The following is a 15,612-nucleotide window of genomic DNA, read 5'->3' as shown; positions in this document are numbered from 1 at the left end:
CCCACAATCAATCAATCTTATCGTGTCCTATTTTCGGTGACAACTTGAGAAAGAAGAAAGCAAGAAGTTGCCAAGTATTGTTCACATACTGCTGTAGTACAGCTCCGAGTGCAGCGTCAGATGCAGTCATCGAGAAAGGTGGAACTCCTGGTCTCAGATGGACGAAAAGGGTTGCCCGGGACAGCTTGGCCTTGATATTCTCAAAGTTCGTTCGTGCTGGTGGAGAAGAGGCGAGGAGATGCTTTTGGTTTGTTTCATTTGAGCATGTCTGTAAGCAGACGGAGGATGGCCGGGCAGTTTGGGAAAAAGTGGTGGCAAAAATGTAGGGGGCAAGAAACTCGTGGAGCTTGCGGATGGGAAATGGCTGCTTTTACGATTCAGCACGAATGCTTCGGTGTTACCATGTGCGCGGGTGTAGTGGCGAAGTTTCATGCCCTCCAGTGAAGTTCCTTGTGCGGGGGGGAAGCCACTTCATTCCGAGCTTCGACATGCATCGACACATCTGAGCCTGGCGGCCAGCTCCCAGAAAGTTATGACTCAATGTTGTTGCCGAAGCTAAGATCCGGAACGAACGGGTACCAGCAGGCTTGTGCGGGCTTGTCTCTACAATAGGCGGCCGTGCGCTCCATGCCCCCTCCCCCCTCCATCTCTGCGTCTGCGGCACAGCGTGCACCGGATTCTGGGGACCACTCATCAAATTCTAGGGACATTCGAACACTGCATCTAGGGAAGATCTGTTTTGTGTATTTCTACTTTTTCGTGTCAATCTCCACACGCTGAAAAACAGTTGACCGTTGGGACTTCTAGTTAAAAATTCTCGTGCTTGAGCGGGCCCAGTCAGTACGTCGTCGGCATTGCAGCAAGACGTTACTCTGCTTGAGTCATGTCGTAAGCACGTCAAGGTGCTGCTCCCGTATCATCGCTGCTCTCTTCTCGCCATGCATTAAACAAGTTACGTTTTGCTGTCGGCTCTTCGTCGTTGGGAACCGAGAGAGGTCTCGTGCTTGCCGCTCGTTCACCACGCTACCACTAAATGATGGAGGTCGGTTCTCGGACGCTGTTGCCAATGTAACGACTGGTACCAGCGATGAAGATCCAACTTCGCGGTTTTAAAGGCGCCTTCGGACTTCGCAGAATTAACAGCGGTCAATGGTGAGTGCGGGACCTTTCCTAGCTGGTAGAACGTGTGTCTTTGCCGTGTGGGGTATTTGCACAGGACTAATTTGGTTCATTGGGAAAACAGTACTTTAGACAGCCATGAATATGAAAGCACCTAAATAACCGCAGTTGTTGGAGTTTGCAAAAGAGTTGGGCTTGGACGTTCGGACGCGGTGAGAAAGCCAGAACTGATACAGGCTACACTCGCTGTTGGCATTGGGCTAAAGATTAGGAGTTGTTAGAGTCCATTGAGGTGATCAGTGAACAAGAGACCGCTAAACGTCAGGCTGTAGAGGTAGAATGAGAGGAGGGAATGCGAGAGAAAGAACATGATCCAGAGCAAGAGAAACTCCAACTGGAGGAAAGAAAGCGAGAACAGTAAATTCAACCCCAGCGATAAAGAGACAAAAAGAAATCGAAATTAAGAGTCTTGAGGTCGAAATGTCTCGCCCTCAGGTTTAATGTGACAGCAGCATGCAGTAGAGGTGACTGAGCGACTCACGTTTCGAATGAGTGATCTTATGCGACCCTGGAAGGTACGAGAAGAAATTTGTGATTTTTGATCCATTTCGAGCGCACGTTCTAGAAGGCCCAGTTTAGCCGTGACACATGGCTGCAACGTTTGCTTACGCTTTTGACAGGCGAGCCGTGGCGTACGACATAACGGTCTGCTTTCCAAAACAGAGGCGGAGGATTTCGAAAAGGTGAAGCTGAGCCTCCTGTGTAAGTACACCCTGTCTGCTGAGGCATTTCGGCAAAAGTTCTGTGAAGCTGAGAAAGCTAAAGGGAGCCATACTTGGAGTTCGCCTATAACCTTATGTCAACATAGAAGAGTTGCTCGAAGAAGCGAAGTCTTTCGGCGAGCATGAGAAGGTGGTTCGGTGATTTGGTCTCGTGCAGTTTTACCCCAGATAACCGAAAAATGTAGGGCCCTGGGTGCAGTACTGGCCGGACGTAAACACTCTGGACACGGCAGCTGAATTCGCCGACGAGTTCTTCGCACGACGCGGTTCGCTGGGCGAACGAAGGCCGAAGAGATTTCAGTCAGCGAACTGATAGGTCAGGGCCGAAGGCCGGAGCTTCCCCCCAAAAAACGAGCAAAACTTGCGATAGTGGAGTCCTGGAAAACGAGACTTACCTATAAAGGGAGCAAGGCGAAGATGGCGAGGCGCACCCCCGTAAAAAAGCTTTTCAAGTCAGCAGACAGTCTGCGTGTTATTACTGTGCCAAGACAGCACATTTTTCCACGAGTTGCAGAAACGGCAAAGTTGGTTTTCACGTGGTACAGAAAAGTGATCACCGATGGCAGCTTCTGTAGTCCTACGTACACGAGGTTAGTGGTCAACGGCACACCGTGCCGGGTACTGCGGCACTCATCGACGACAGTAGAGATTGTCAACCCTTCCTACGCCAAGCCATATCAGTTGACGGGAGAGTGTGTTTAGTGAGGCAGACAATTGAAGCGCGAAGCGTGCTCCTGCCGTTTGCCGATTGCTAGCGTTTGCCGAGCGATTACCGAAGTCTGCGCCAGCATATTGCTAGCGTCCTTTTGGTGAACTGATAACCCAGGCAGAAGTTTCGCCACGGCTTCTTCCAAAGTATTGTTACGTTGGCGAAGTCGCCCCAGAACAAAACCTCTGTCAATGCCGTGGTAGCGTGGTAGATGAGCGGTGAGCAGAAGAGCTGCTTCTGTTGCTGGCGGTGAAGGGCAGAGAGCAAAACATAACTGGTTTAATTACGGCGGGAAAAGAGTAATGATGATAGAGTAGCAGCGCCCTGGCGTGCTTAAAACATGAATCGCGCACAGCAACGCTCTTAACAAGAGTCCGGAGTGTACTGACTCGGCTCGCCGAAGGGCTAGAATTTCTACACAAAAGTGCGACGGACCACAGCCTTTCAGCGAGTTTCGCACGACACGAAAAAGTACAAACACACAAGAACACCCTCCACAGGTATCTTGAGGCGTTCCCAGGCGCCGATGTAAACGCTGTGCCGAAGAGGGGGGAAAGGAGGATTCCAACGGACAGTCGACGTTTGCAGAGACGGGCCCTAAAACACCGCCGATAGAACTGGATTCCGCAAGTTACTGGAGCTGCCGCGCCGCTGCCCGTGACTCACCGGCGGCCAAGGTGCGCGCCAGCCAGTCTCTGGATTGTCGAGACTAGTTCGCAGCGCGGAATGAGTTGGTTTCACCGCAACACAGAGGGCTAGCTGCACCGTAGTGCACCATACTTAGTATCACGCGCGCACAGGGTAGCGGTGCGCTGAGTCGTAACAGCTCCTCTGCCGGGGGTTGGAGATTTCCGGTGTGTAAGGGTTATCAACCTTTGGAGGGATTGCTCTTGAAGAGATGTGCTCGGTGGAGGCTCGACTCGAGGCACTTGTTTATTGAGGGGAATGTCTCTGGCTTGGTCAGGCAAGCTACAGAGAAGGTGGAACAAACATTATTCAGGAAGAGGTGCTGATGTTAGGGGCACGGAGCAAGATATAAAGAGGAGCGCCGACTGTGGCCCAGAAAAATTCTTTTGCTCGGGCCGATAATGTCCACGCGCCGCCGGCCGCCCAGCTTTCCCTTTGCTCTCTTCCTCCTTCGTTTGCCCTCTCGTCGCTGTGCCTCTGTACATGGGTCTTCCCTTCTTCGCTCTCCCCAGAGGCGTCGTTTCTTTCGCAACGACGCCTGTCGTATGCCAGTCCTACTATGCAGGAGGAATGCCTGCACGCGCGGAATTTAAACACCCGTGCGCAGCCGGAATAGACGGCGCAGATAATCGCGCGCCACCGCATACATGGCGATCGTTTATTCCCTACCGGGGGGCGTTTATTCTGACATTATGAAGACCCGCTAAAAATATTGTACTAACCCAGCAGATGTAAGACGCAACTGAAAGACGACGACTTTAGAATCACCAAATAATGAGCAAGAGTAATATGAAACGCCACAACATGCAGTCTAGCGCGATTCTGCTTACGACAAACCGATGCAGCGCAAAAATTACCCTCTGTAGTTGGCCCGCTCTCCGGCCGCCTGCTTAATTATTTATGCCGCTTCTGCGCACGAACAATGCTTACAAGGGTCGCCTGGAGTCTCCATCGGCAAACGGCAATGAGACACACATTTCTGTGCCAATGACTGAATTGGACGGCTGCCCTGTTGTAATAAGTGTACAAAAACACTGTCATCTTGATAAGGCACCCAAGAATATCAAACGCAACCTTCATTGTAACCCATACCGCAACTTACCGCCCGATGTTCACTGTCGCTCTACGGTCGTGTTATCTCGTCGATAACGCCGTGAACTCCAAATAAAATGCTACGATTTGTATGGTTGCAATTTTGGGCCTACGAGAGTTCCCGGCGTTTTTTTTTTTTTTTTCTTTAAGCGGCTGACCAGCAAAACAACCGGCTCGTCAAACCTTTTCTTTTGGCGAGTCATCACCACAGAGATATAGGGTCCGGAAAAATTCAAATATCGCGAAATGAGGCTTGTGAAAAGACCGCACTGTCAGGGCCTCGATCCTGAGCAGATTGATACGTCGCGGGCAGTCGCGGGTGATGTTATCGCGTTTCTATTATTTTCTGATGAGCGTGTGAGTGCCGGTCCGTACTCTAGGCACACTCTGTTTTGGACGTAAGTTGGAGAACGGCGAGAAAGCTGAGGCAACTTTTATGATCGCTAGTGATCAGAACCAGTTGCTCCTTTCTCCTTTTGTAAAACCTGTTAAAACACAGCCGAATTGGCGTTCACAAATTTACAAACGGAGTCACATTTTCGGCAAGCACTGCGCAAAAGGTAGTGTTTGTATAGCAGCCATATGTCTATAGGTGCGCCCTACATTTTGTTTTCCCGCCATGCAAACCAATCCTTAGCGCATCTTTGCCGTGCCGTACGACCACTCAATTCCTTCGGGTTCGGGTTACCCAGAAGGTGTTGTCGAACAAGTTAATCAAGCCGTGCGAAGGAGGAGCGCAATGAACGCGAAGCGGCGCCAACGCAGGCCCAAAGCACTCCGTGCCCAAAACTACCGTCGCCGAAGCAGACGACGAAAGCCGACGGAATGCGTTCCGCCAACGCGCCCGCCGGCGCACGGGGAACGCCGGCCGCTTAGCCGCCGGACCATTCGCTGCGCCATCTACATTGCGCTCCGCGAGTGATGGACATTAAGAGCCCGCAGGAGAGAGCGAAGTCGGCGCTCCTGTTTATCTTGCTCCGTGGTTAGGGGCACCTGCCCTGTGGGGGGTCTTTAGTCTGAAAAACCCAATTCCTCGCTGGCTGCTCTTGGTCTTCGTACCAGATCTCGGTGGTCGGAGAGTTCTAAGGTGGTCAGCCGGGCCGCCCAGTGCTCGCTGTTGAGCTTGGAAATGGGGGACAAGCTAGGGGTTTGCGAGCACTGCCATATCACATGGTATAGTGTGCTGGGCTGGGTGCAGAATTTGCAGGTGGTGGGATAGAGGGCGGGATTGAATGGCGTGTAGAATGGTACCGTGCGGGTATGAGTTTGTTTGTAGTTGGCGCAGAGTGGTGGCTTCGGTGCGGGCTAGTTCGGCATGTGGTGGTGGGAATCTTCTGCACTTGTGGCGGTAGTGACCAACGATGTCCGTGTATTTTAGTAGAAGTTCCGGTCTTGGATCGTTGCCCTCTTGACAAATGGCCGGGAGTGTATTGCGGGGGCCGCCGCGGGCGTCGCTTCATTTCCCTCGAGGGACTCGTGTCCCGGGGTCCAAAGGAGTTGGTTTTGGGGTAGCGTCTTCGCAGAGCGTAGGTTGTGAAGCTCGGAGGGGCATATGCGGCCAATGCTGTAATGTATGCTGCTTGAGAGTCTGAAATTATCGTGAGGAATTCAACTTCATTCTGGTGGGGGGCAGTACTTGCGGCCAATGGAATGGCTAGATCTTCCACAGTTTCTGTGCTTGTAGTGAAAATCGTTACTGCTGTTCTGTTCCGTGAGGGTAAAATTATACAGTTAAACCTGGATATGACGAACTTGACAAAAAATGCATTTCTTTGTTACATCCAGGATTTCGTCACACGCAGGATTCCAGTTAAAGCTGGCGGGAATGAAGCAGAACCGCAACCAATATGCTATGCATCAGTGATGCTGAGCTCGCCCTTGTTCAAGGATATATTTCACAAAGAAAAACTGCGTGATATGCGCTTACTGCTACTACACGGCCCCCGAATTCACAAATGTATTTAAGTATAATTTTTGCCTTTTGATTTATTTCGGTCCCTAAACGCGTTTCAAGAACCAAACTAATCCTGAAAGGGCGCCTTATCGCGAACTTTATGCTCTTTTCTGCAGACAAAATTGTTGAAGGGATGCTAGCTGGGTCCCTGTACCGAGCGGTGACGTTCGTCTTTCTCGCCGGCGGAGACGGCATTTAAAATTGCGAGCTTGTCTTGAAAAGACAAATGTTTTCGTATTCAGGCCGCAGAAATCATGCACGAACACATACCACAGATATCAGGGGACACACGCGACTACACGCCGACAGGCACGCCTAGCCACCTAACCGACGCCGCACTCACACATGGAAACCCACGAGAGATTGCGGTGCGGGCGAAATTCGCTAAATTAGGGCATTTCGCCAGCCGATTTTTCAGAAAAAAGGCAAAAAACCTTGACTCGTCAGCGTAGCGAATTCGTTACATCCAGGTTAACCGTCGCCACTCCTTCGTTACATAGAGGTCGCAAACACATGGGCTTCAATGAAGTTGGAAATGGGGAATTGAAAAAGTCGTTAAATCCAGAAATTCCTTACATAGAGGTTCGTTACATCCAGGTTTAACTGTACAAACTGCATGAGCGGGTTTGTGCGGGTACGGGGAGGCGTCGCAATACCGGGTGTCAGATTGCCCAGTTTACTTAATTATTAGGGTTCTGACGCGGGCTGCACGCCGTAATTTGTTGTAGATGGGATGCTTATTGCCTGGTATTGGTGCGACTGTGATGCTTTTCCGAATGTCGAAATGATGCGCTGTGTTTGGTCTTGTGATGGTGGGACCGTGTATCCCAAGCGGGCAAGGGTAGTTCGTCCAGTATTCGTGAGTTTCAGGCCTCACAGCTGGGTGACATTGCGGGCTTCTTGTAATTCTTTCTATGAGTTGTGAAGTCCGAGTTGCAGTAATTTGCGTGTGGCCGTTTTCGGGGGTAGACCAAGTGCAGTTTTATAGGCTTACCTAGTCAGAATTGTTAGCTTCTCTTTTTCAGCATTTTTAGGGCTAGGTATGGTGCACCTTAAGTCATTCGACTATCAGGATTGCTTGGATTATGCATGTGGTCTCGGCTTATTTGAGGCCGTATCGGCGATGAGAGACCCGCCGAGTAATGCTGACCAACTGACTTGCTGTTTGATGTATATGTGGAGAATAGTGTGAAAGCCGGAGCTGTCCTTCGGGATGTTGAGGCATAGAATTCGGAGGTAGGATAATTTAGGAACAGGTTGGTCATTTATGCGTAGATCAGGATCTGGGATTGCTTGTTCCTTTTTTTGTGAGCTCTTTGCATAGCGTGATGTGAGGAGTACGGCTTTTTCAGGGGCGCATTCCAGATTACGAGATTGCTGGTATTGTTGGGCGATCTGTATTGCTTCTGGAAGAGCGCCCTATTGGGTGCCTGTGGACCCCATGGGGGTCTACATAATCACGTCATCTGCGTATATTGCATGCTTGAGGTTTTGGATTTGATGAAGGAGGGTTGACATATCCTTCAAGGCGATGTTGAATAGCAGGGGGGATACGACTGGGTCCTGTGGGGTTTCCTTGGGTATTGTTGAAAAAGTGGGGCAGCGAAGATGTCCGATGCCTATTCTTGTGGTGCGGCCAGTGAGGAAAGAGAATAAGTAGTTGTAGGTCCGTTGGTCACAGTTTGTTGAAGCCAGGCAAGCATAGAGGGCGTCGTGGGAGATGTAGTCGAAAGCTCCCTTGACGTCTAAAGTCAATATGGATTTCTTCTTTTTATTGCTGAGGTCGTCTATGATGTCTTCTTTTAGTTGGAGCAACATGTCCTGTGGTGATAGATGTGGTCGGAAGCCGTACATCGTGTCAGGAAAGTAGTCATTCGCTTATATGTGTGAGAGTAGTCTGTTGTGAACTACATGTTCAAAAACCTTGGCGATGGAAGAAGTCAGAGACATTGGGAAAAGGTTTTTATGGGTGCGTATCTTGCGTGGTTTCGGAATCAGTGTAATGTCGGTATGCTTCAATTGTGGGATAAGTTGGCGGCTAGCCAGTGTTCGTTGATATAGTTGAGGAGGTTTTCCAGGGTTATGCAATCCAGATTGCGAAGTAATTTGTTGCGTATCTGGCCTCTTCCTCTCTTCCCGGGGGGGGGGGGGGGGGTGTTGCGGGTGAGTTTTCTGATCACCGCTTCGATCTCAGCCATTGTAAAGGGTTCGTTCATGGTGGGATTAGCTTGACCAGTGTATGGCGGGGCCTTTTAGGTCTTGGGGCTGGTGGTCGGCAGTAATTCAATGAGGTTTCGAAGTTCGTTGTGCAGTCATCCTCGATTCCCTGGCAGTTGTGCATAAGCCGTCGAAGCTGGTGTGCTCTGACTTGTTTGCACGTACTAGTACCCATAAGGGAGCGTAGCGGATGCCATGTTCGCAGAGTCCCCAATGTTCCTTGCAATTTTTCGCAAAATTGTGGGAAATTGTTACTGGCTGGGCCATTGCGCGTACGCGGCAGCTTCTGCGGCTAGCTTAGCGATGCAAATCTTAAGACGGTGGCTGGTGCGGTGCTTTTTCCATCTTTTTCTTAAGCCACAGCAGGCGTCCCAAAGGCGGAGAAGCTGCGCATCCACTGTGGGGTGATCTTCAGTGAATGTCAATTCTTTGGCGTGTGGCTGGGCTGTTTCGTGTATTTTGGAGGCCCATTCTTCTAGGTGGGTGGTGGTTTCTACGGGTGTTGCCTCGCGGAAGCTCTTCCAATAAGTGATACGGGGTGCGTCAATTTTACACTTCTGGTTCGAATTAGGTCGCAGTTGAATTGGTCGCTGCCCAGTGTCTCGTCGAGTTTTGTCCATGTGGCTTCTTTGATGTTATGTGTGAGCGTCAATTCTGGGGTCGTTTCCCGTGATATGCTGTTGCCGATACGGGTAGTACCGCGGGGGGTATTCCACAGATTCAGCTGATTTTGCTGTGTTGCATCGTACAGGGTGGTGCCTTTTCATTGGAGCGGATATAGCCCCACGTAGTATGGTGGCCGTTAAATTCTACCATGATTAATAATTTATGGCCTTTCGTTTTTTGGTGGATGTTTCTGAGAAGTTCGTCAATGCCGGGTAGGGCGTGATCAGAACGTCACCGAAAACACAACCGTACCGCCGGCAAGCACCAAGACAAATCCACACTGAATCTTTAGCAGGTGTTGATAGCACGCAATTGACTAACTGCACTAGTTACATTTTAGCACAGCAGTACTTTATACAAGCGCACAAATCTGAAAGGCTGACGTTTCGCGAAAACTTAAACGTCCAATGCAAAAAGAAAGTCAAGTGTAGCGAGGCAAACCTGCATCAGAAAAACAAAGCAATTGAAAAAGTCAGGGGTCTATAGAGACCACTACTCACTTTGAGGGCTGTGATCTGAGCTGTCGGCTTTGCCAATAGCATTCTTCTTTTTGAATCGCAACTAGGTGCGCCAGTTCTCTGAAGGCTGCTGCGACGCCTGAGATGACAGTGGTGAATCCCCACGACGAATGTTGAGCGCACGCAGGAGCGGGTGAGATTTTCCAGAGCTCGAACAAAATATGCGCATTTTATTGGTGGCGCCGTTCCCTTGGCGCAATCCGAGCTCACGGCTTTACCCCTCGGCGTGCCCATGCTCAAACTCTTAAAGGTCTCAAAACTCTGAAAACGCAAGAATGCCTGAAAGGTTTTTCCTATCAGGTCGTCCATCACCTTTTAAGCAGCACCCTAGCCGAGCAAACAACGAGGAGTGCTACGTTCCTTTTTCCAACTTCGGCTCCACCACACCCGACGCAGAAATCTCAACGAAATCAGGCGACGATTGCCCGTCGTCGGGAGCCTCAGCTTCGAGAGGGGACGGACGCGACATGCTCTCTAGCGACATCGTCACTTTCAACTGCCTTTATATTGTTACGTGGCGGCAGGACGAATAACAGGAGCAATGGTTGAATGCGAAGCGATATATTTACATGAAGTCGCCCTTAACAGCACCAACCAAAGCCACACACCACGCACACATCTTCGTCCTCTTCATCTTTTCTTCATGACATGGCCCCCTCGTCGACGCGTCGACCATCCCGGCCGAGGGCGCAGTGGATAGGCGAGTACGTGGAATGAAAACTGAGATGATTATAATCCCTGAGGAAGTCCATGCCGCCGCGGACGAAGGGTATGAGCTCGATTAACCGCGACCCAGCAACAGTGATGCCCATCAATGCAGCTGAAATGCCGAAGGCCCTTTGAGATGCGCCGGTGTACTGGGCGGGGGAGCGGCATCATCGTCAATTCTGGAAACGGCGGGTTACTTATCGGCTGGTCGCGGCGGCTCATCGGCTGGGGACACGGGGCTGACGTGTCCATGAAGTTGAGGCAAGCCGAAGCAATGCAGGAACCCTCAGGAAAACGCATCAGGAGCAGAGGCGGGCAATGCTTGAGTGTCGATATGGGGATGTACCCCGCACACTCCACCAACGTGTTACGGGGCCTCAGGACGAATGACAGTAACAATGGTTGAATGCGAAGCGATATATTTACATGATGTCGTCCATCACAGCACCAAGCAAAGCCACGCACCACGCACACAACTTCGTCCACTTCATCTTCTCTTCGTGACAATATCATTTCGCAAATAGACCGCGTTCGGGACAGAAGACATTTCCAAGACCTTACGAGACTTCGGACACTCAACCGAAACGGCTGAAACCGGGACGACACATTATCGCGTTCAGTGGATACGCGCTGCACTCTCTGGATAGCCTGAACAATCTTCACACCGGCGGTGGCCACTTCTGCTACACACATAAGAGCCGATGTTTTGTCAACTTTTCGAAAACAAGGCCCCCTTCGCTCAAGAGATGGTCGGACCTGTTCGAGAAAAGGTACACGCAGGCACGAAAAAGCCGCGGCGATACAGCCGCCTACGTGATCAGTACACCAAAAAAACCTCTGTCAATCGGCAGGCGCACACTTCGGGATTCGCGTGCTTTCCGCACACGCACTCTCCCGTCAACTGCTGCGAAGGGCGGACCATGTCTACCATCGCCGTCGAATCATGCAGTACTGGGCATGGTTTGCCGTTGACAACGAGCTCGCCTACGTAGAGCTCCAGATGCTGCGTGCTGTCCTCGCTATTGCCTACTTCATGAAAGACACGCTTGCTCTTTTTGACACTCGCAGCAAAATGTCCAATCTCCCCACAGTTATAGGGATCGGGCAGCTGGACAGGTGGCGTCACCACTCGGCGCTCCCCTCGTTAGTGAAATGAGCCGGTGCATTGGACTACACAGCCTCCCATTGTTCTTGCCGTGTTTGCTTCGGCGCTTTGAATGTTTTGGTGGTGTTGTGAGCGGATATGTACGGTGAAACGAAGTCTCGACAGATGTGTTTGAGTTCTTAGGTGCAGTAACGGCTACGTAAACTTGTCGGCCGCTTCTAAATATGGGTATCGGCTACAATGACATAGCGCTTTTTGCAGCAATCTACGCTTGGCTCCACCCGTTCTGAGTACGAATAAAACTACTATTGTTAGTATTCATTTCTTCTTAAATTTACTAACGACTACGTAAACTTACTTGACGCTTCTCAGATTGGGAATGGGCTGCATTGACATGAGCGCTTTTGCGCATGGCTCCGCGCGATCTGAGTAGGAATAAAACTATTAATATTAGTATTCATTTTAACCACCTTAAATTATCTTAACTGGTTTCAATGACTACGGTTTCCACGCCAGCCTTAACGTTGAGTACCTCGATACGTGTGCTTTGAAAGAGAAAGGCACTTTTGTACGAGATCTATTACCGTGTAGCCGTGGAAATGTCGTGGTAGTTTACCTTTCTCTAACAGTGAGCTTTGTGCCTTGGGTTTTCGTGAGCGACACTGTGACAGCATGGGAGCATGAGAGCCGAAGTGGCACTCCCACGTTCGTAGTGGTCATTTTATAAAGAGCCAAAGTTATTCAACCACCCAACAGCCCAAGCTACAAACCATCTCTCGTCCCCTTCCCGTTTTAGCAACTGCGTGGAATAACGGCCGGCACCGATAGTTAAAAATGCGACAGTCTTGACTTTAGCCTGTGTGTTTTAATGCTTAAGTATTCTTTACAGTGTACCTAAAAAATCGCGCAATGCCTTGTGAGGACACCTTAAACGCGTGATTGGTTGCCTCAAATATGGGTGCATCAGCCCGAGTCCTCCAGCACAGACACACTTCCGACACGCTGGAAGCAGTTTGGACTTGGAGAGGGGTGCATGGAAGTTTAAAATGGAAGAGCAAAATCATCCAGCCCTCCATCTAACGATTACGATGTTTGAACGCGAAGCTTTCTTCGTGCGAAATGAAATGGGAAATGGTTAGTCAAAGACGCTGCTATGAAAAGACCAAACTGCGTGCTGGTCGAATTCTAAGCTCAGCTAGTCAAAGTTTCAATCCAGAAGGCATCCAAGGGAACCCAACAGAGAAAGCTTTGCTATAAACTCATTTGTCGTTAGACGGAGGAGTACATGATTTTTCAAGCGTAGGTGGCAGCTTGTAAATCGACCGCAACATTCAGTTGTGAAGCTGAGTACAGATTTTCGGCACTCTCCTGTCTCGCATCCTTCACCCACGCAAGAATTGGTTTTTGAAAAACCATTAACCAACTAGCCAGCAACCATTGCGATTCTTGTAAAGCAATGCTTTTCCACGACAAGCAATGACGTTCTACTATCATGTGGTATTTATTCTGTAAACGATTCCGGATTACTGTAGCAAACTCATTTCTCTGAAATTAAACACTTTTCAACCGTAGTTAATGAAGTTACTGGAACCTCGTCCGTCACAATTTCTTTTTTGGGTTAAATCTTAGAAGGCACCCCCCAACTTTGTCTTTCGCTTGTGCACGACACCGTTTCGTCATCAACTGCCAAAGGCCAGCGCCGCAGCATTCCTGGATCGGTTGCACATACCGGATTTGTGGGAGCATTTAGGTGCAGTATACTCCTCAATATGCCAAACTGCATGCACGCATGAAGATATTACACGAAGAAATGGACTTTCACTTCCAGCTTGACTTCCAGCTTGGCGCATTGAGCGTCGTCTGCTATTTGAGCGTCGTCTGTGATTTACGCCCATACTGAGTATGGGCGTAAATCACACACACGGCATGCCTCGTAAAGGTCACCTCCGCGCTCGAGATTTACCGATTTGAAAAAAGTCCTTGTGGTTATGTAGGCTTTGCAAGCCGCACCGCAGCAGAACGAAAGAAAGCCATGCACAACAACGCTGCGCTGACCGACACCGGCATTCCACTGACGAACGGTTCGCCACGGGTGGCGCTGTTCGCTGAAGCGACGGGCTGAGAAGATGAACATCAGAAAGAAAAATTTCTACGATAATTCCCAGGGCAGTGCTTTGCTTTTTGAGGCTGCTGAACGTCTTACCCAATCCAAACGAGATAACCCCCGCGACACTAAACAGCCTTATTTTCCTCGCTGCCCTTGAGCGCTTCGCTCCCGAGAGGGGCATCACAAAGTTAGTTTAGCTGGGGTCTGTACCACCCTTATCTGTGCATTGAGGAACTGATACTTTCACACCAGGCTTTTCTCACCAGGATCTTTTCACTTTACATCCTTAATCCGGCCCCTGCGCGTCCCTCGTGAGTGACTTTCACTCACTGACTTGCCTCGAAATGAATTTGTCTCCCTGGGTCCCTTGGGCGCCCCGACAAAAGCCTCCAAGAGCGCTGTCGTTTTCCACAACTCATTTGAACACACTTTCCTCTGTGCGCAACAACTTCAATATTCCGTGTCTTATATCCTGGCATTACACTGAAAACCCTGCAAAGTAGCTTTTCGATAGAGTACAGCCAGGACGTCCACGTTTAGCTTTACAGCCAGAAGAAAAGGCACGCCGATTAGAACAAGCAAGGTCATAGCACGCTCTGCTTTTAAGCACTGTATATACACACGGCCATAGTAGACGCAGTGAACAGAATGCAATCTTACCTCTCTTGTCCCTGACAGCCATGAAGACGTTTTCCGCATTACAGCGGATTTAGTGGTTTCAGGTACGGTGCAGTCCGCTGCAAAAAGGTAAGCACAAGCAAGCATTACAGGTTCAGAAAGACCAAGAGAGGTAGATGTTTCTGTAATGAAACAGAAGAGGTCAGCCCTTCACAACCCTGGTCTTGCTACTTGAAATGGTTGGTAAAGCGTAGTGGTGCTTAAATGCAAACCCTCTCGCAAGAACCCTTAGACACGCGCAAACACAAGAGGTAGAGGGGATGTGGTGTTTGCTGCTATACACATGCTACCTTACCCTTCTAGCAAATTAGTGCGCGGCGTTTAAAGCTGCAATCGACTTTGCGGTATCGCGGGGACGTCACTCAGCGTTCGGAAGATTCACCAGAAGGCGCCTGGAGTGTGCTCCGCGGCTAAAAGTAAAAAAAGAACGTTTGAATACCCTGTCTAAAACATGCGGAACACATTGGAACGGATGTCGCAACCTTGAGCCGGAGGCGACGCCTCTACGAGATCGCTCAGCCGTCCGGGAGTTCGATTTGTTTTGTGGTTGTGGAACAGCAGTTCTTAGTTCAACCGCACTGTACAGACCCTTGAACTGAAAAACCCCAAATGCAGCCACCGCGCCATGCTTGCCAGCTCGGTTGAACCGACCGCACGACAAGCAGGAAATGACAGACAACATATTTGAGGGTCGGTACATGGAGCGCTAGATAAATCCAGGGCTAATCCCTGTTGTCCAGTGGGAGTTGGCTCATCGCGCAGATATTAGACATTTTAATGCGTAGTATTCTTTGCCGAGTACCCCACAGCCAGGACCATGTAATGCACTGAACTCACCTAAACATGCATATTTGTCGGAAGTAACACATTTAATCGTTATAATAGCGTAAATTAAGAAAATGGCTCGAGCAGAACTTTGAAAAACCAAAAGATAAGAAAAATGAGAAACAAAAGTTTTACAAAAATGAACTGACAAAATCGAAAATATGCCTCTTGTAAATCTTCAGAAACAGAAGATTACACAAAAAAGGCCGCAAAAGAACGTTAGCAACGTGAATAAAAAATAGCGAAAATGAGCAAACTGTGTAACACCCGGCATTTCAACAAAAATGCATAACTAGCGAAAGTAACCCATTCATAGTTATAATAGCGTAAATTGAAAAAAATCGACGAGAAATTTTTTCGAGAAACAAAAAATCAGAAAAATAGAAAAATAAAAATTTTACAAAAATGAACGGACAAAACCAGAACTATGCATCTTATACATATC

The 15,612-nt window shown here is 49.5% G+C and overlaps 1 protein-coding gene across 10 annotated transcripts in view; it reads right to left on the bottom strand.

The window, feature by feature from the left end:
* LOC144144961 (protein lev-9-like) overlaps positions 1–15,612 on the bottom strand; it is a 300,769-nt gene that overhangs the window by 140,499 nt on the left and 144,658 nt on the right. For 8 of the 10 annotated variants that reach the window (XM_077676523.1, XM_077676464.1, XM_077676468.1 and 5 more), the window contains one exon: positions 14,325–14,401. The exons of the other annotated variants lie outside the window; for them this stretch is intronic. In XM_077676523.1, coding sequence (XP_077532649.1) covers positions 14,325–14,401 — 77 coding nt within the window. The remainder of the gene's footprint in view (positions 1–14,324; positions 14,402–15,612) is intronic. 10 annotated transcript variants of the gene reach the window in all.

The sequence above is a fragment of the Haemaphysalis longicornis genome, unplaced genomic scaffold (genome assembly GCF_048455015.1).
Source record: "Haemaphysalis longicornis isolate Haplotype H1 unplaced genomic scaffold, Haemaphysalis longicornis Haplotype H1 scaffold_1, whole genome shotgun sequence".
NCBI lineage: Eukaryota > Metazoa > Arthropoda > Arachnida > Ixodida > Ixodidae > Haemaphysalis > Haemaphysalis longicornis.
Note: the sequence above shows the minus strand (reverse complement) of the source record. Positions and strands in the feature narration are given on the sequence as shown.